The sequence below is a fragment of the Phascolarctos cinereus genome, unplaced genomic scaffold (genome assembly GCF_003287225.1).
Source record: "Phascolarctos cinereus isolate Bilbo 61053 unplaced genomic scaffold, phaCin_HiC Scaffold_726;HRSCAF=1367, whole genome shotgun sequence".
NCBI classification, from domain to species: Eukaryota; Metazoa; Chordata; class Mammalia; order Diprotodontia; family Phascolarctidae; genus Phascolarctos; species Phascolarctos cinereus.
Window position 1 is genome coordinate 405,014,631 of NW_027556098.1, and position 18,786 is coordinate 405,033,416.

The window sequence follows — 18,786 nt, forward strand, 5'->3', positions numbered from 1 at the left end:
TCCCTTCTTCCCCTTCTTTTATTCATCTGTAGCAGTGACCCCTTAACTCGGGAATTGGGTCCCATGGTCATTTGTCTCTCCCCACCAAATGAACCTGCTTCTCGGGGCCAAAGTGGCAAGTGTAGAAGTGCCAGCCCTTCAGTGACGGGCAGATGGGTGGGGGTGAGGCCCGGGCTGCCCTGCCTCCCTCTCTCTGATTGGCTCAGGGCAGCAGGGCCCTGCTTACAAGGCAGAAGAGGCTGGTGGGCGATCTAGAAAGAGAACGTGGACTTCCCTCCTGACCTCTGGCTGGTGCAGGGGGCGGCTTTGCCATCCCGAGGCTCCCAAGCAGGGCTGCAGGTCCAGGTCCCCTCCCTCCACGGTCAGCTGGCCGGCTCCTTGTGAGGAGGAATGGTTACGTTCTTCATACCGGTGTCCCCATGCTTGGCTCAGTGTAGGTGACCAATGGCCAGGGTAGCCTCTTTGGGGCACTTGTCCTTGCTTGCCCCAAGGCCCACTTCTCCAGCCTGGCTCTCTCCATAGCTCTCAAACTGACTACCCCACCCTAGTGCCTGGCTGTATCTCAGTGGGGGGCAGGGGGATTCCACCAGCTTGCCATTGTAGATGGTAAAGATCTTCTTGGGCCTGCGGGAGCAGAGGCGAGCCCAGAACCGGCAGCCAGCCCGGGACACCCAGGGCAGGCAGATGACGGGGCTGAGGCAGGAACCCAGGCTGACCAGCAGCAGTGTTACCCGACGCAGGTGGCTAAGGAAGGGGCTGGGGCTGGTGAGGCGTCGCAGCAGGTGGGTGAGGGAGTAGGGCAGGAAGCAGAGGGCACATACGAGCATGCTGAAGCCGAGGGTCCTGAGGGCCCTGCGGCAGCGCCACACCCTGTGGCCACGGGCCACGCGCCAGGCCAGCAGGGGGTAGCCACCCAGGACGATGGTGCAGGGCACCAGGAAGCCCACCACCAGTGCGTAGGTGCTGTACGACCCAGACCCCACATCTTCCACAAAATTCTCAAAGCAGGAGGTCCGATTATCAGGGTTGGTCTGGGTTAGGGAGCCGCCCAGGGCCAGGGGGCTGGCCACACCCCCAGCAAGCACCCAGAGCAGTACGTTCCCCACAGCCCAGTGGGCCTTGTGAAGCCGGAGGCGTGTGAAGGGGTGGGCCACCGCCATGTAGCTGTCCAGGCTGAGGCAGAGGAAAGAAGCGGTGCTCAGGTACATGAAGGCCCAGTGGAGGGCGGCACTCAGCCGGCAGGCCAGCTCGCCAGAACGCCAGTCACCCCCACGCAGATGGTAGTGGATTCGCAGGGGCAAGGCACACACGAAGGCTGTGGCAGCCACTGTCATGCTCAGCAGGAGCACAGACGTGGGGCCAGAGCGCTTCAGCCGCAACAGGAGGTGGCTACCAGCCACAACATTCTCGGCCAGGCCCACGGCAGAGACCACGCTGTAAGCCACGGCCAGCGGCTGGTGATGGTCCCAAAACTGGACAACCAAGTGACTTCCTGTGTCATTCAGAGCCATTGGCATCATGGCCAGGGGTGGGCGGGGCTAAACAACATGGACAGGCAGGAGCCCAGGCCACAGCTCCAAGAACCTGTTGAAAATGACCAGGGTTTTCTCCACCTTTTGGTCAGCGTGGAATCAGCCTGCCACCCCACCCCTGCACCAGACACAGCTGTGGGGCCAAAGGGAAGGGGGTCCCAGCCCAGACTGAGGGCAGAAGGAGGACCAGTGGAGGCTCCTTGCCAGTCACTTGTGAGAGAAGGAATCATAAGTACTCACTACCAGTCAGGCTGGAAGGCCCGATCCCCTCTTCACTGACCCCTCTCCCTCCCGAAACACCTCACGTCAACTCCTCCCCGTGGGAAGGCAGGGAGAGCCATGGGTGGCATGTCCTTCATCCCAGAGGAAGCCTTGTTTCCTGGGTTCTGAACTGGGCCTGAGGCCCCCTGACCTCAGGGAGGGCAAGGCCCACCTCGGGGTTTGGCCAGCAGACCCCCCGGGCAGGGAGGCCCAGGAGGAATGGGTTTCTGCCAGCTTCTCAGTGGGGAGACCCCCCGACTCCTGAGCCTGAGCGTCCCCCAGCCCAGCCCAACAGACCCCCTTCCTTCCCTGAGGTTTACTCACAGGAGCTGTGCTGAGCATCCACTGCTGGGCTCTGCTGAAGAGTTCTCTGAGCCACAGGAAACTTTTCAACCTCAGAAAAGCGACAAGTGACACCTCCCCCTCCCCTCCCCACCCCTCGAGGGCCCTAAGAGGCTCTCAGCCCCAAACCCACAGGAAACATCCGAAGAGCCTGGGGCTGCCTCTACAGAAATGAGGCTCCCCACAGGCCTGGGGGCCACAACAGTTCAGTTCTTGGTGGGTGGGAGGCCTGCCATGGGTAGGGGGGCTAAGGATGAGGCTGGGGTGCAGAGGCCACAGGGACACACCCAAGACAGTCCAAATGTCTCCCCTTTATTTGCCCAAACCATATCTTGGGGCAATCCCCGGTCCAGTCAGAGCACAGGCCCCTCTGGCACATCTCCTGGACTGCAGCCTCTTGAGACAGATGGGCGATTGTACCAGTCCTTGCCAGGGCCCCAGTCTGTGAAGAGAAGGCGGAGCCCCGGATATGAGGGGAGAAAATGGGCTCCCGCTGGCCCCAGGCACCTGGAGGCCTTTGAATGTCTGCTCATATCCTGCCTCCCCCCACCTCCCCGCCTGAACTGAAAGCATCTGTTGTCTGCTGAGCTCCCAGCTTCACCAAGGGGTCCAAGAAAGCCGGGGGGTGGGGGTTGGGGTGGGATCTGAGCTCAGGACCATCCACGTGGGCCTCTTGTTGGGCAGCAGGGGAGGCAGAGGCACACAGGCAGGAAAGCGGGACAGAAGCGATCAGCCTTGGGCTTTGGGGGGGGTGGGTGGGGAATGCTCACCAAGGCCTTCATAGTGCACAGATTTCAGGAACAGGCCCTGGGCAGGGGCCACCAGTAATCCAGGGCCACTCCGCGGGTCCTGACTCTCCAGCTTTTCCTTCACCTGGGAAGGGGTCAAGGTCCCCAACCCCACTGCCACCAGGCATGCGGTCATCCTCCGCACCTGCAATATGGCCCTGTGGGTATCGATACCAATACCCCTCCCACCTTCCCACTCCTATCTGACCCCCAGAATGGCAGCCTCACAATGCTGGGGGGATAGTCAGGTGACACAACTACCTATCCCCATCTCAGCGAACGAATGCCCAGTCTTGTCTAGAGGCTGGGCAATGGGTGAGACTATATGGATAAGCCCAGGGAACAGCATGGCCCTAGGCACAGCCTGCTCCCTCGTCACCACTAGGGGTCACTATGAGCCTTGGCAATCCTTTCTGTGTTCCCCAGCACAAAAGGGGTTGGGGGATTAGCAATAGCTCCCCTCCTCCACCTCTATCTCCCTGCGTGTAAAATGGGCCACATACCTGTTTATACAGGAAAGACTTGCTCTCAAACTCTATGTCCCAAAACTGCACCTTCCTGCAAATACAAATGGGCTGACTTGGGGGCCTTCCAGGGCCCTGGTGTACCCCATTCCCACAGACCCCTCACCTGCCCTCTGTCCCCAAAAGGTACCTTTTGCCCATTGACCAAAGGTAAAAAACAGGTGCCTGACAGTGGGTTCAGCCCAGGCCAGGCCCACGCCTGGAAGCTGAGCTCCCAGATCTGTCCCGGTAGGCTAGCCTGAGCCCATGCCTCCTTGCACCCAGTCAATCTCTGTACAGACCCTTTTTTGGTCTTTTTGTTTTTTTCATCCATAAAATGAGAGGCTTGGACCACATGAATTCTGAACTCTTCCCAATCAGCTCTAAATCCCTCCTTGTGCATCTGCTGGGGGATAGGGGTGAGGGGGATGCAGTGGGAGGGAGGAGAGAAGGTTGTGTGCATTGGCTCCTGGCCTTCCTACCAGGGACCCTGGAATGGAGGAATGCCAAGCTGCCGTGTGTGGACGGCTTGGCCCATCCTAGCAGCCAGCCCTGGAGGAGCCCTGGCCACTTCACACAACAGTGGAAATGAAGACAGCACTGGATTCAAATCCCAGATGTGTGATCTCGGTCAAATCCTGGGCAATTCCCTAGGCATCAGTTTTTCCACCTTCAAAATGGGGGAGGTTGGGATAGATCGTAGGCACCTAGATTTAGGGCTGGGAAGGGCCTTGGAGGTGGCCCAGTGGGTGAATTTCTGGGCCTGGAGTCAGGAAAAGCTGAGTTCAAATCTAACCTCAGTTTCCTTATCTGCAAAATGGGGATCATAATAGCAACTACCTCCCAGGGTGGTTGTGAGAATCAAATGAGATAATGACTGTGGAGTGCCCAGTGCCTGACATATAGAAATGTTAGTTACTATTTTACAGATGAGGAAACTGAGCTGAGAGGTTGTGACTTGCCTAACTAGTAATAACTAATAATAGGGTCACCTAACTAGTAATAACAGCTGGCATTTAGAAGCACTTTAAGATTTTCAAAACACTGCATGCTTCTAATTTTGACTTCTACATTTGATTCCCACAATGATCCTAGGAGGCAGGTGCTATTACTATCCCCATTTTGCAGATGAGGAGGCAGAAACTCAGGGAGGTGACTTGCCCAGGGTCACACAGCTAAGTAAGTAAGCCCCTGAGGCTGGATTCAAACTCAGGTCTTTCTGACTGGCAGCCTGGCACTCTACCCACTGTCCCAGCTAGCTGCCTTGTGACCTCTGAGCTGGTGATTCTCAACTGAATCCCAAGCTGGCATTGTCCTAGACTGGGAGCCTAACAGGATGCTGGGCTGCAGGAGCTCTGGAACACTCTAGAAACCACGGTTCTAGAACACACCGACTCAGGAGCTGCTCCAAGCTGGGCCCTGGCACAGATGAAGACCAGGAGCCAGAGATACCAGAGGAACCTTGGATTCAGCAAGCTCCTTCATTGGAGGAGAAACAGTAACTTGTCCCAGGATACAGAGTATTACCCCCACCACCACCAGGAAGGTGGATCGTCAGGAAAAGGTCTCTAAGTTAGGGCGTTCTTTCTACGGCCTATGCACAGATGAACAGGGCGCTAGCATAATGCCTACTATACAGTAGGTGCTTAATGCAAGCGTGACCAGCAGGGGATGTTGGGGAGGGGCCCCTCTCTGCCCCCTCGGCTCAGCTAAGAATTTAAAGGACAGTTTCCAGGATGCCAGGTCGGACAGTGGGATGGGCAGTGCCAGGCACTGGTCTCGCTGCCTGCCATGGCTGTTTTCACCCTTATCTCCCGCCAGCCCCCCGCCCCCGCCCTATGGTAAAGTGTCTGTGCCCAGAGGAAGATGGCTGAGGGCCAGTTGTGCACCCCCAGTGGGCACCTGCCCCTCACTGGCTGAGGCCAGAGGACAGAGCATCTCTTTTCTGGCCTCTTCTCCCCTTCCTCCCACCACCCCCACTACATCTGGCACAGAGACCCGCCTCCCCTCTTCCTGGGTCCTAGGAGAAAGGCTCTTTCTACAGCTGCCTAGCCTGCACCTGCAGGTAGGCAGAGCCTACCCCTACCCTGCCAGAGAAGCTGATGGCACCAGATGAGGCCCCAGCATGCCCCCAGATTTCAGCTGGGAACGGGGCAACTTAGTTAGCCCCCGACTTCCTCAATTTACAGCAAGGGAAGTGGGGCCCAAAGAAAGGAAAGGACTTGGCTTCGGGGCCGTATGTGGCCCTCTAGGTCCTCGGGGGCAGCCCTTTGACTGAACCCAAACTTCCCAGAACAAATCCCTTTCATAAAAGGATCTGTTCTGTAAGACTTGGACTCAAAAGGCCTCACCCAAGGACCTAGAAGGCCACATGTGGCCTCGAGGCCGCAGGCTCCCCACCCCTGGACTACACAGAAGCTGATGGCCGGCCCAGCCCTAGAACTCGGGTCTCCTGGATCAGTCCAGGGCTTCTGTTTGTTTGGTTTTCCTCTCCACAGATCTTATATCTAGCTGTGGGTGGGGATAAGGCAGAGCCGGCCGAGTGGGCACAAGACCAGGAGTCCAGGTAAGGCAGCACAGACTCAGGGGTCAGGAGATCAAAACCAGAAGGTAGTGAAACGAGGACCCGAGTTCAAATCTGGCCACTATCACTCTTTGGATAACTGCTCTTGCCTCAGTTTTCCCCCCCAGGCCTCCTTCAGCTCTAAATCCACGATTCCCCTGAGTCAGAGACAGAAGCATTGGAAAGCAGGAGGGGACCCACAACCATTTGTCTGATGCTGCCTGCCCAATGAGGGGTGTGTGAGCTTCAAATCATGACCAGAAGCAGGGTCACAGGAGCAAGGGAATCCTGTTCTGGGCAGAGGCTAGACCTGTTGGGCCTGGGCTAGGCAGAAGGAGATCAGAAGGATGTTAAGGTGGCCCACAAGTCCCAGGTTCCTCCATTTGGCTCCCTGCCAAACACCCAGGAGAGGGCAAGGGGAGAGAACTGAGAACCCTCTTCCCCAGGTCCAGCACCAAGCAGGGGCCCTGCAAAGTCCCGAATGGGACATCTTAAGTCTCAGACCCTGGGGCAAACCTTCCCCTCTCCCATCCAAAGGGTCACTTCAGAAGCTATCTCGATGGCCTGAGGGGCACCACCGGTGAGCCAAGGCCCCCATCTGTCTTCCAATCTTTTTTCCCTCCTTGGGGGTGGAACCGTGAAGCGCAGAGGAGAGAAGGTGGGCAAAGAGAAAGGCCAACATTATTTGCCTACAGGCTCTGGCATCAACCCCAGTGTTTGGGGTGGGGGGGAAGAGACAGGTGATGGGGATGCATCCTCAATGAGTGGCTCCATTTGCAATGCAGCTGGAGGATGGGGCCTCAGAGAGGCTTTCATGGTTGCTAGGCAACCCCTGGGAGCCCCAGTCTCCCCCCCCACCCCCAAATCCCTTCTGTGAATAGACAAGTAGCCAATTGAGAAAGGAGGCAGGAGGGGAGGGGGAGCAGGCCAGGGGAACAACTGAACAGTTTCTCCTCAGCCTAGGCTCTCCTGCCTGCCCACCAGGGTCAGCGAGACCTCCACCCTGGCCTTCGCTTAGCCAGGAGCTGGATTCCCTGGGATCCTCGGATCTGCTGGTGGCGGGGTCCCCAGGGTCACTGCACCCCTCTGTCTCTGGGTGAGGCTCTCCAGTCAATCAGCTCTAGAGCTAAATTTAGCCCGGCTTCCACCCCCAAGTCACAGAGCATGAAATGGAATTTGTTGGAGCTGGGTACCCAGGGGCGGTAGGGAGGTGGCAGTGGAGGGGGGGGCACAGCTGGGAACACAGGCCTTAGCAACTCCCCCCCGCCCATGACAGGCCTGGCTTAGCTCAGCATTGATGCCCAGTGGGGATAGGGCATAGGGAGGAAAGACGGGTGAGAGTCAATCTCAAGGACCAAGGCCTGGGATTGGTGCGTCCAGGGCCCAGGGCCCACCCCCTACACAAAGCTCTCCCAGGACAGGGGTCCCCAGACAGAGAGCTTCCCCTCCGTGAGTACCCCTCCTGCTCCCAGGTACAGGCTGGCCTGGAACTTTGCTAAGTGTCCAGGTGATACCCAGATCTGGCCTTTGGTGGGGATGCTGTTAATACCCTCCCCTAAAGCAGGTACTGAGGCCAGAGAGAGCCTAAGGGGAGGATGGAGTTGCAGAACAATGTGGCTCAGAACTCATCCAGCTGGCTGGCCATGGCCTCCCCCAAGGCTGCTCTTCAGGATGCTGCTGTCTCACTTGGTACCCCGCCCCCAGCTCTCCCACTCCTCTGGGCAGGCTGGGCTTGGTCCCTGAACCACCACACCTGGCTGGCCCCAGGGGCAGCACTGCCCCCTGCCCAGGACAAAGGAAGGAGGGACAGGGATCACCAACCCTCAGCTGCATGAGTAGTGACAGCCTTCCTTACCATCCAGTCACACACTACACTGCCCTGAGGGTTAGAGGAAGCTCTCAGCCTTACAGACCCCACAGGGCAGGGAACCCATCTGGTCCAGAAGATGTAATCCCCTCCAGGGAGACGTTTGAGCCCTCCTTGGCTCTGGGGACCTGACGTCTGAGAGACAGAAAGGCTGTGCAGCTGAATTAAGACACAGCCCAGCCCCTGTTCCTAGGGAGACTCCTGTCTCCCAGTCTGAGAGGGCGACCTGGCCCAGACTTCCTCCTTACCTCTTCTCCTGGGGATGGGTGAAGGGGCTGGCTGGTGCAGGGACCACAGAGGCCCGGAGCAGTGTCTTGACAGGGTTTTGCCAGTTATCCTCACTTGCTGACCTAAAGGCCTGGAAGTTGTGGGTGCCTTGGAGATGTTGGGCAGCCTCCTGCATGGCTGCCACATCCAGATGACTGAGGGCAGAGGAGGGTAGGAAGCCATGAGGGCATTCTCCCTACCAAGGTCTCCAGCTCCCAACCAGCCTAGGGACTGGCCTTCTCAGTGGCAGCAAGGAAGAAGGGATGGAAAACATTCTCTCCTAGCCCCGGGGGCCTCAGTCTAGCCCCTTCCCCAGAATATGTGCTAAGGGTGGGGAGGGGGCAGCATAAGTCACAGCTGTGGCACTTACTCGGTCCCCAGTGCCCAGCACAGGTTCCGTTCAAACACAGAGAACGTGTCCAGGGAGCAGCCGGTTGCCACCCGGTACAGGTAGGTCCTTGATGTGGCTTCAAAGCGAGCATGGAAGTCATCGGGGGCCCGAAAAGCTCGAATCACCCTGGAAAGGCAGGTACCGGGATTAGACTGCAGGAAGAACTTCCAGTGTCCAAGACTAGCTGAAGGAAGTCACAGAAGACAGGAGGATACATTGGTGCCCGTACCCACCTCCCCAAGCTAGGACAACCAGTGCAGAGGCAGGCGCTGAATAAAGCACTATGGGCCAGCGACTTCCAAGATCACCCTGGTGACTGACTCAGTGGTTGGGAAGTGGGAGCACCTGGGTCCTACAGGTTATGGCCTGTGGGCCTCTACTCAGAACCAGTTTTAAAAGACCCTGAGGTTGGGGGACTTCTATACCAATCAATCAATTGATCACCAAGAATCTACGTGTCAGGCACAATGCTAAGGAATGGGGAAACAAAGGTAAAGAAGGAAAGGGTCCCTGCCCCAAGAAGCCTACATTCTAATGGGAGAGACAAAGATGTATGTAAGTATATTCAGAACAAAAATACAAAATCAACGCAAGGTAATTAAGGATGGGCCTTAGCAGTTCAGGGGGTCAGGGAAGGCTGGGTCAGAAATGAAACCAGGGATTCTATGACAAGGGAGGAAACACAACGAAGGGAGATGGAGAGCCCTGTGGAAGGGTGGGAAAGGCAGCGAAAAGCAACGAGGCTGCCGGGTGTAGTGGGCAGAGAACAGGTCTCACAGCCTGAAAGGCCTGGATTCAAGTCCTACTTCTGACACACACACTAGCTGGTCAAGTCAACTAACCTTTTGGTACTTCTAGACCAACAGTGTCAACCTCAAACAGAAACAGGGCCTGCTAACTAATTCATGAGGAGCCCCACGGCAATGTGCTTAGTTTTTAAATGTGTTATCTTCAATTTTATTGGGTTTCTATTTCTTTTGTTAAATATTTCCAAATGATAGTTTAACATAGTTTGGGCTACTCTTGTGGGCCACACACTGGCCGGGGGTGGGGTGGACACTTCTCCGCTAGGCAGAACCCCACAGGACTCTGGGCCACAGAGGAGGTGCTGACCTACGTTGGTGGAGGGAATGTCCTCACCTGAAAGTTCCCTACATGAGTGGTATCACAGATGGAGTCACTGGAAAGGCAGGCTGGAGCCAGGCTGGGGAGGTCTTTACCAGGAGTTTCTATCTGATTCTGGAGATGATAGGGAGCTACTGGAGTTTATAGAGGAGGTGAATGACATGGTTAGATCCATGCTTTAGGGAGCTCACACTGGCAGCTGTGTAGAGGGGGATTCCTGATCTACTGGAGGCTGGATGGGAATGAGCAGGCACTGAGCCCAGCAATAGTCCAGATGGTAGGTGATGAGGGCCTGCACCAGGGTGTGGGGGTGGGGGCGGGGGCAGGGGCAGAGGACAGAAGGGGGCACATTCGAGAGACGTTACAGAGCTAAAACCGACAACAGGGAGGAAGAGTGGGGAGTCAACAAGGACACCAATATTGGTGAGCCAGGGTGACGTGGATCAGTGATAGGGAAGTTTGGGAGAGGAACAGGCTTCGGGATAGGGAGAGAGTGCAGTGTTGGACATGCCACATCTGAGATGCCTACAGGACATCCATGGGGGACAGGACCGTGGCTGACTGCCATTGGCTTCGTAGATCTGGGAATCGGCACAGAGGTGAAAAGGAAAACCATAGAAGCTGATGAGGTCATGGTCAGAGGGTATATCAAGAAAGAAGAAAAGAGGGCCCCTGAGGCCCATCCATGGCCATAGGGGCCAGCTGTGGCCCAGGATCTGCTAGTTCTGGTCCCTGATGCCACACACCAAGGTCAAATCCTGGGCTCAGAAGAGGCTACTTCCTGCCCCTCCCAGAGCCAGAAATAATCATGAGCCTTGCAGAGGCGCTAGACAGACTGGCACCGCGACCCAGCCAGAGGCCAACCAGTCCATCTGCCCCCAAACACATCCTGGCCTCCCACTCCAGTCCCTCCCAAAGGTGGGCCACCTCTACCTCCTGCTCTCAGCGATTCTAGGAAGGGGCTGTCCAAGATTCCTGGTGCTGATCCTTGCTCACATGAGACACCCTTTCTACAACAGAGCCGCAAGAAGCTGAGACACTTGGGGAGACCCCAAATACTTGGGGCTGACATCGAGGGCAGCCAAGTCCTGAGAGCCTGGCAAAACCTGAGGATTTAATCATGGAGGACCAGGGGGAGAGGCTAAGCTCAGGCTCCCTCCAAAACCTGGAATGACTGTGCCCTGAGGAATGTATGTGAACCAATTAAGGGTGGTCTAGCCTACTTCTGTGGATGGGGTGATAGAGAGGGGCTGGGCCTGAAGGATCTGGGGAGAGGTTTCCATACCTAATGTCAGGGTGCTCAAGGTGTCTATTGAGGGCTAATGTGAGGATGTCAGGTGAGAAAGGGGGTCGGCCAGTCAGGCGCTGAATGTCTAGATGGGCAGAGTTCCCGAGGGCGTGGACACCAGTGTCCGTTCGGCTGGAGATGTTAAACTTCACAGGCGTGACGGACTTCAGCCGCTCTGCAGCTTTCTGAGAGTGGATGGGATGCAGGTGAGGCAGGGACCCCATTTACCCCCTTCCCCTGCCCTCAGCAGGACAGTGCACAATGAGGCCACACAGAGCCCCCAAATCTGGAATCTCCAAAAGCCCTGGGATGGAATCCTGGCCCCACTCCTAACTAGCTGGCTCTGTGATTTTGAATGAGTCCCTTCCCCAGTCTGGGCCTGTTTCCTCCACTGTAAAGTGAACAGGCTGGGCCCCATGATCTTTAAGGCCCCTTCCAGCTCTGAGTCCTATGATCCAGTGTACCCACAGGCTAGGAGTTCCCCAGGAGTCTGGAGGAATTTCGTACCATGGCAGGATTGGGAGGAAGGTCATGCTTTCCAAGGATCCAAACACCTACTCACAGTCCCTGCCTCAAGTTTAGATGCCTTGGTACAATCTGTGTTATGGGGATCCAGGGGCCCCTGGACTCGGCAAAAGTTCAAGCCCCAGTCACCCTATTCCCGCCCCACCTTATTCAGTGACCTGTTTCCAGACAGCATGAGGTCATTCTGTCCATTCCCCCACCTCCATCTGGGCAACTGCATGGAGTCCCATCCCCCACATAAACAGAGACTTCAATCAAGGGGCAGGGGGGGAAGTGACAGTAATGATGGCACTTGCACCTACATTCCAGCCAAAGCGGACCCCTGGCTGCTCCATCCCCAGCCTCAACCCCTTTGTGTAGACTGCTGCCCATGCTGGCAATGCCCTCCTCCCTCATGGCACCTTGTGGCACCCTTGGGGCTCCACTCACCCGCTGCCTCCTATGGAGAAGTCTCTCCTGATCTCTGCCCCCACCCCCTCCCCAGCCGCTGGCACTCACTCCCTTTTCCTCAAACCATCCTGTATCTATACCCTGGACAGCAGACAACTCACTCACCTCTAGAAGATTCTGGACGCCGATCCCCTGCTTTGGCCGTTTGATAGCCATGACCCCACTGTAGGCAGAGAGAAAGAGACAGAGAGAGAGAGAGAGAGAGAGAGAGAGAGAGAGAGAGAGAGAGAGAGAGAGAGAGAGAGAGAGAGAGAGAGAGAGAGAGGAGGGAGACAGAGGGGAAGGAGAGAAACACACAGAGACAGAGACAGAGAGACAGAAAAGGGGGAGGATAGAGGAAGAGAGACAGAAGGAGACGGGGGGAGAGAGACACACACAGACATGGGGTGGGGGGGACACAGAGAGACAGAGGCAGAGGGGGAAGGGAGGGAGATGGAAGGAGAGAGAAGAGAGACACACATAGAAAGAGAAAGATGGGGGGGAAGGGGGAGAGAGAGAGAGAGAGAGAGACAGTAAGTCACAGCCATGTACCACTCCCACCTCTCTGGGAGGCAGGGACCCTAAAGCACAGAATGTCAGAGTGCAGAAGAACCCATAGGCTATCCATCCAGTTTAACCGCCTCAGGTTAGAGATAGGAAACTGAGGTGAGGGGGTCGGGGTTTGCCAATATTGCCCCGTGGTCCCAGCAGGTCCCAGAAGGCAGGGGCTGCTTTCAGCACACAGAGGGCCTGCTGCCTTGACTTGTCACAATCAGCACAGGGGTCACCTCTCTTTATGAGGAGTGATTCCCCCTAAGTCTTTCTTTTTCCTCTTGAATTGATTTCTCTGTGGGAGCCTCCAAGATACTGCAGGCACCCATCTCTGGCCTTCTGGCCTTGGGGCTCTTCTTTAGAACCCCGAGCCCGAACACCAGGGAAAGAAAGATGGTGCACAACAAAGATGCTTTTCTGCAGTGGCCCCTTCTCCTCTGTCATGGCAGGTTGGGCACCTGATAGGGCCCTCCTCTAGACCTCCTCACGCTGTGTGTGTGTATGTGAAGAGAAGATATGGACTTTATCCCTTATTCTCAACTAGGCCCTCACTGCTGCATGGCCATTCTTTGGTCCTTCCCTATCTATTCTGGCAAGTTCTTGCTCATGTGACCTGGGCCGAATACTTTCTCCTCTCTGGCCTCAGTTTCCTCATCTGTAAAATGAGGAGGTTGGAGGTGGTGGCCTTTGAGGTCCTCTGCAGCTTGAGAGCTACAAACTGCTGCAGAGGGCCTCAAACTTTGCCCTTAGGACCCCTTTACCCTCTTAAAAGTGACTGAATACACCTACCCCCCAAAAAGAACTTGGGTTCATGTGGGTTTTCTTTCTCAGTACTTACCATATCAGACATGAACACATCTTAGCATTCTTTAAAAAAAGAGTTTTTTAGCTGAAGGAGTCCCTGAAAGGGTCTCAGGAGCCTCACTCAAGTACACTCCACGTTAACATCTATTTCCATGCCACGTCAGCATTGGCCCTCGGCTCAGGCTTCCTTTAAGAAACTGAAGCTGCCACCACCAGCTCCTGCTCCTCCCCAATTCCACGCTTCCAGTCACCTCCATGTCAGCTTACCCCATGCCTTTGCCCCAGGTTCAGAGGATGAGAAGGCCCTTCTCTTTGCCCTCTGCTATCTTGGCCCCTCCCATAGCCTGCCCCTTCCATCTTCTCTTCTCTCTAACCTAATTCCCAACCTCTTTTTATCCCCATGGCCATGAACACAACCAGATCATGGCCAAGTCTAAAAAAAAACCTGCTTTGACATCCCCTCGAGCGAGCGCCCTAATTCTCCCCTTCTAGAGGAAAACAAAGCTCCTGGCACATTTTCACCTCCATTTTCTCACCTCCTACTCACTTCTCAAGCCCCAGAAATCTAGCTGCTGTCCCCACTGCTGCTGAAACCGCTCTCCCCAAGGTCACCAAGGACTATTTTTTCAGCCTGTTCTTAGGTCTAGCTGACCTTCAGTGATTGGACACTGGTCACCACTCCTGCCTCCCTGGATTTTGGTGATATGACCCACTGGCTATGGTCCTCTACCTTGACCTCCCTGTGGAAGCACTGAGCTTCCTCAGTCTCCCCTGTAGAATCAGCCTCCATAGGTTTAATCATCTCTTTGCAGGTGACTCCCAGATTTATATTTGTTGTTGTTCAGTCATATCCAACTCTTCGTGACCACATTTGGGGTTTTCCTGGCCAAGATACTGCAGTGGTTTGTCATTGCCTTTTCCAGCTCATTTTACAGATAAGGAAACTGAGGCAAAGAGGGTGAAGTGACTTGCCCAGGGTCATACACCTAGTGGGTACCTAAGGCCGGATTTGAACTCAGGTCTTCCTGACTCCAGGCCCAGTGTTCTATCCACTGCACCACTTAGCTACCCCTATATATCCAGCCCTAACCTCTCTCCTAAAGACTGGTCCTGCATCTCCAACTGCCTACCTGGCCAACATCTCCATCTGGGTGTTCCACTGGCCTTTGGTGGCACTGTGGATGGAGCAATGGGTCTGGAGTCAGGAAGACCTGGGTCCAAATCTAGTCTCACACACTTACTAGCTGTGTGACCCTGGGCAAGTCACCTATTAATTGTTTGCCTTAGTTTCCTCATCTGTAAAATGAACTGAAGAAGGAAACAGCAAACCACTCCAGTATCTCTGCAAAAAACCCCACAAATGGGGTCACAAAGGGTCAGACACAACTAAAAATGAATTAACAAGAATGTCTAGAACAGAACTCATTTCCCCCAAACTCCCCGCTACCCCTAACTTCTCTATCTGTGTTCAGAGCACTACTTCTCTTTCTAATCCAATCCAATCCACACATTAAGCTGATCCTATGTGCCTGGCACAGTGCCAAGCACTAAGCATAGAATTACTAAAGAAGAGAGACAATCTCCCTCTTTACAGCCATCAAGGAGTGAGACCCCAGAGTCACCCTCCACTCCTCACCACCCACCATCTCCCACATCCAATTTGTGGCTAAAGCTTGTGGTTTCAGCTTCCCCTTTGCCTCCCCCACGAGCCCCCAGGGGCAGGCCCTCAGGATCTCTTAAATGCCTCACTGCTGTAGCCCCAACAGGTCTAAGCCTCTCCTTCCCCCGTGCAAGAAACTCCAGTGGCACCCTCCTGCCTCTAGGATAAAAGCCAGACTTCTCTTGGTTTCTAAAGCCCTTCCAGGCTGGTTCCAGACACACTGGACATTCCAGCCAAACTGCTCTCTTGCCACTCCTCACAGGTGACAATCCACCTTTCACCTCGATTTGTAGACTTCTCTCAAGCATTTGGAATGCTCTCCCTCTATCTCCTCCTCTTGGAATCCCTAGTTCCCTTTTAAACTCAGCTCACACACCAACTACCTCCTATACTAAGCTCTTCTTCATCCCTCCCACTGACAAATCACTCTGTGTCCATTTCATATTTACTATACATTTCACAAAGCAGCTGGGGGGCTCTGTGGATAGAGAGCTAGACCCGGGAGTCAGGAAGAACTGAGTTCAAACCCAGCCTCAGACACTTACTAGCTATGTGACCCTGGACAAGTCATTTAACCGGTTTGCCTTAATCCATTGGAAAAGGAAATGGCAAACCTCTCCAGTATCTTTGCCAAAAAAAAAAAATCCAAGGACAGGGTCACAAAGAGCTAAAATCAGTCAACAATCATTTATTAAGCACCCACTGTGTACTAGAGAAGGAAATGGAAAACTTCTCCAGTATCTTTGCCAAGTAAACCCCACGGTCAGTACTGGCATGCTATGACCTATGGGGTCACAAGGAGCTACAAGCAAACATTTATTAAGCTCCTGCTATATACCAGAGAAGGAAACCACATACCTCTCCAGTATCTTTTCCAAGAAAATTCCATGGACAGTACTAGTTGTGCTAACAACAACATACGTATCACTTTTCTCAAAAGAATAAAAGCTTTTTTAAAATTTATTTTTTATTTTTGGAGATAACTGGGGTTAAGTGACTTGCTCAGGGTCATACTGCTAGCAAGGAGAACAGAAGCTTCTTGAGGGGAGGGACTGTTTTTGTCTTAAGACTGTGAGTTCCTTCCCATGATGAACAATGGAACTCTGAGCACAGACTGAAGCAGAATTGCCTCACTTTCTTTATTTTTCTTATTTTTCTTTTTAACATGACTACTACGGAAATATGTTTTGCATGATTTCACACGTATAATCAATATCATACTGCTTGCCATCTTAAGGAGTGGAGGTTGGGCAGAAGGAGGGCAAGAATTTGGACCTCAAAATAAAAAAAAATGAATGTTCAATTTTTTTACATTTAATTGGGAAACATTTAATGAAATAAATATGTATGATTATTCTTGTTTTTATTATTTTTAATCGGGAGCTCCTTGAGGGCAGGGGCTGTCTTTTGCTCCGTGTCTGACACATAGTAACCATTTACTGTTTACTGCCTGACTAGACAACAAATGTCTGTTGAATTAAATTCTTGAAATCACAGCTCCACGAGGCCTCTCCAACCCCAACTCGGTTTTGAGTTTTAATTTCCCTCCTAAAATTACTTTAGGGTGTTTCTACGAAGTCTTACAGTGCTTAAGAGGACCGGACCAGATGTCATCAGAGGACAAGAGTTCTAATCCTGCCCTGGACAGCTATTGACAACCCAGGCCTGACCTTAGGCAAGTCACAACCTTCCTGGGCCTCAAGTTTCCTATCTGTAAAACCAAGGGGTTAGGCTGGATGACACCGGAGGTCTCCACCCAGCCATGATGGATGTTTTCTTTACTTCCCTTTGTTTCCCTCCCCCCAGTAAAATATAAGCTCCCTGTGGGCACAGCGTTTTTTGTTTTTAAATCTCTGAATCCCCACTAGATTGGCAGATCCTAATTAATGTTTAAATTGAACTGAATCCCTACTCTCCAGGGGAGCTAGGTCAAAGTGTCAGTCAGTGCCAACCCGGGCCCCTCTGACCCTCCTCCTTCTCCCTCCACCCCTAGAATAGTATACAGGCAGTGAGTCTAAACAAAGCTGTTTCCCCATCAGGCAGAAATGTTTAGAAACCCAGTTTCCTGAAAACGTCTCCGAGCCTGGGTGCCTTCTTTAAATGGCCATCCTAAACTTAGCTCGGGTACCAACCTTCCATCCTACCCTGCCCGCCCCCCCCCCCCCCCCCCCCCCCGCGCCAAACCTAGTTACTGTCTGTGGCCACATCCTTCCTCTGCTGCGGGAGAGGAAGCTGGAGGTGGGTGGGGGCTGGGGACCGGGTAAGTCCCCATCCTCGGTGGCCACGGCGGGCCACAGTGCGTGCCACAGAGGAGGCGCTTAATAATTGCTCGCTGACTCGTGGGTTGCCTAAGCTGGGAACCGCCAAGTCATGGAACTCGGCTCCAAGACCGGAAGGTGCTTGGAGATCACTGACTCCAACGTCTGTGCGAGGTCTTCCCTGGGGCGGTGGCAGAGGCGGGCTGTAAGCAAGCACCCACCCCCACGCCGGGGCTGCCTTCCGATTCTTCACTGGACTCACTCCACTCCTTCCTGCTGCAGCCCCCAGCGTCCCACGTGGACGCCAGGGCAATCTAGGGACACGGGTGGGGGAGGGGGGCCCCACGGACAGGGGGTGGGGCCCGATCCCCTCCCCCTTTGGGGTCCCGGGGCCCCAGTCTCCGCCCCTACATACCTAAAGGCGGTCCCCACGTATTGGAAGAACACGAGGTAGCGCGCGCGGGGCGAGTCCATGGCCGCGTGGGAGAGGGCGGGCTGCAAGGGGGGGCGGGTCGGCCGCGCCGCGCGTGCCCGCCCCCGGCCAAGCGGACCCCGCCCTCCCGCAGCGCGCGCGCCGGCCCGGCTCGGACTCCAAGGCCACCGCGCGCGATTGGACAGGAGGGAGGGCCGGGGGAAGGGGGTGAAATGGGAGCGGAGGGGGCGGGGCCCCCAGGGGCGGAGCCTCTGCTTAGGGAACGGGGAGCAAGTGGTATGCGAGTCCCGGGACGCACAGAGGGAGGGTGGCGAGGGGCCGAATCTCCCCCAGCCGAGAGAGCAGCCTCAGGATCTTCCAGGCAGCGCTCCCGCTTTACCCTGGACCCAGAGACCGTGCGAAGGCCAAAGGATGGCATTGATGGACTTGGGCTGCCCGGACCAAAGACGGTCTGGCATTCTCCGCTCCCGAGATTGGTGGAGACGCGGCCCTTCGGGGTCTCGAGTCCTCGCCGGGATGCCCTGGGGTCCGCGTCTTCTCTGAGCCCACGCTTTCACTTATATCCCCACCCTGGAGTCTGGGGGTGGGGGCCTGTTTTTGAATGGGTCCAGTTCCCCCCCCAGTTTTATTTTTCTATCTCTGTCTCCGACTGTTTCTATCATACTGTCTGTTTCTCTCTGTATTACTGTCTGTCTCTCTGTCTCTGTCTCTCTCTGTCTCTCTGTCTCTGTCTCTCTCTTTCTCTCTCTCTCTCTCTCTCTCTCTCTCTCTCTCTCTCTCTCTCTCTCACTCACACACACACACACACACTCTCTCTCTCTCTCTCTCTCTCTCTTCTCTCTCTCTCTCTCTCTCTCTCTCTCTCTCTCTCTCTCATACCTTTAACAGGACACCTCTGAGCAGAGAGACCTAAAAAGAGAACAATCCGGAAGTCAAGTTACTGCTCTGGCTTCGTTCCACAGACTGGAGAACGCTGACTGGCTCGTTTCCCCGCTGCTCCCTTCCCGCTCCATTCACCTCTCCTGCCAAACTCCACCCTGCCCTCCCAAACCCAGCCTCGCTCTCCAGCCTTCCGAATCCCTCAGAGGGAAGGTCCCTCAGAGGTTGGGTGTCCCAACCCAGACCTGACCGAGGACCTCTCTCGGACAGGATTCCCCACAAGCTAGCAATCGACCAACCAACCTGGGCTGGACGAGCT

General features: G+C 54.9%; 2 protein-coding genes across 3 annotated transcripts; both read right to left on the reverse strand.

The window, feature by feature from the left end:
* Window positions 1-2,333, reverse strand: LOC110200974 (G-protein coupled receptor 68-like). The gene is made up of 2 exons (XM_020976380.2): window positions 2,118-2,333; window positions 1-1,584 (listed from the first exon to the last, which is right to left on the reverse strand). The coding sequence occupies exon 2, from the start codon at window positions 1,518-1,520 to the stop codon at window positions 429-431; it is 1,092 nt and encodes a 363-aa protein (XP_020832039.1). The 5' UTR covers window positions 1,521-1,584; window positions 2,118-2,333; the 3' UTR covers window positions 1-428.
* A 93-nt stretch (window positions 2,334-2,426) lies between these two features.
* On the reverse strand, window positions 2,427-17,715 carry PUSL1 (pseudouridine synthase like 1). Of its 2 annotated transcripts, none has more exons than XM_020976385.2 (8): window positions 17,571-17,715; window positions 12,008-12,065; window positions 10,925-11,112; window positions 8,494-8,640; window positions 8,105-8,278; window positions 3,427-3,481; window positions 2,906-3,068; window positions 2,427-2,577 (listed from the first exon to the last, which is right to left on the reverse strand). In XM_020976385.2, exons 1-8 carry the CDS (start codon window positions 17,627-17,629, stop codon window positions 2,489-2,491), a joined length of 933 nt encoding a protein of 310 aa, XP_020832044.1. In that variant the 5' UTR covers window positions 17,630-17,715; the 3' UTR covers window positions 2,427-2,488. The 2 variants fall into 2 exon arrangements, with proteins under 2 accessions (XP_020832044.1, XP_020832055.1); XM_020976396.2 differs by lacking the exon at window positions 17,571-17,715 and adding an exon at window positions 17,082-17,433.
* Between the last annotated feature and the right edge of the window lie 1,071 nt (window positions 17,716-18,786).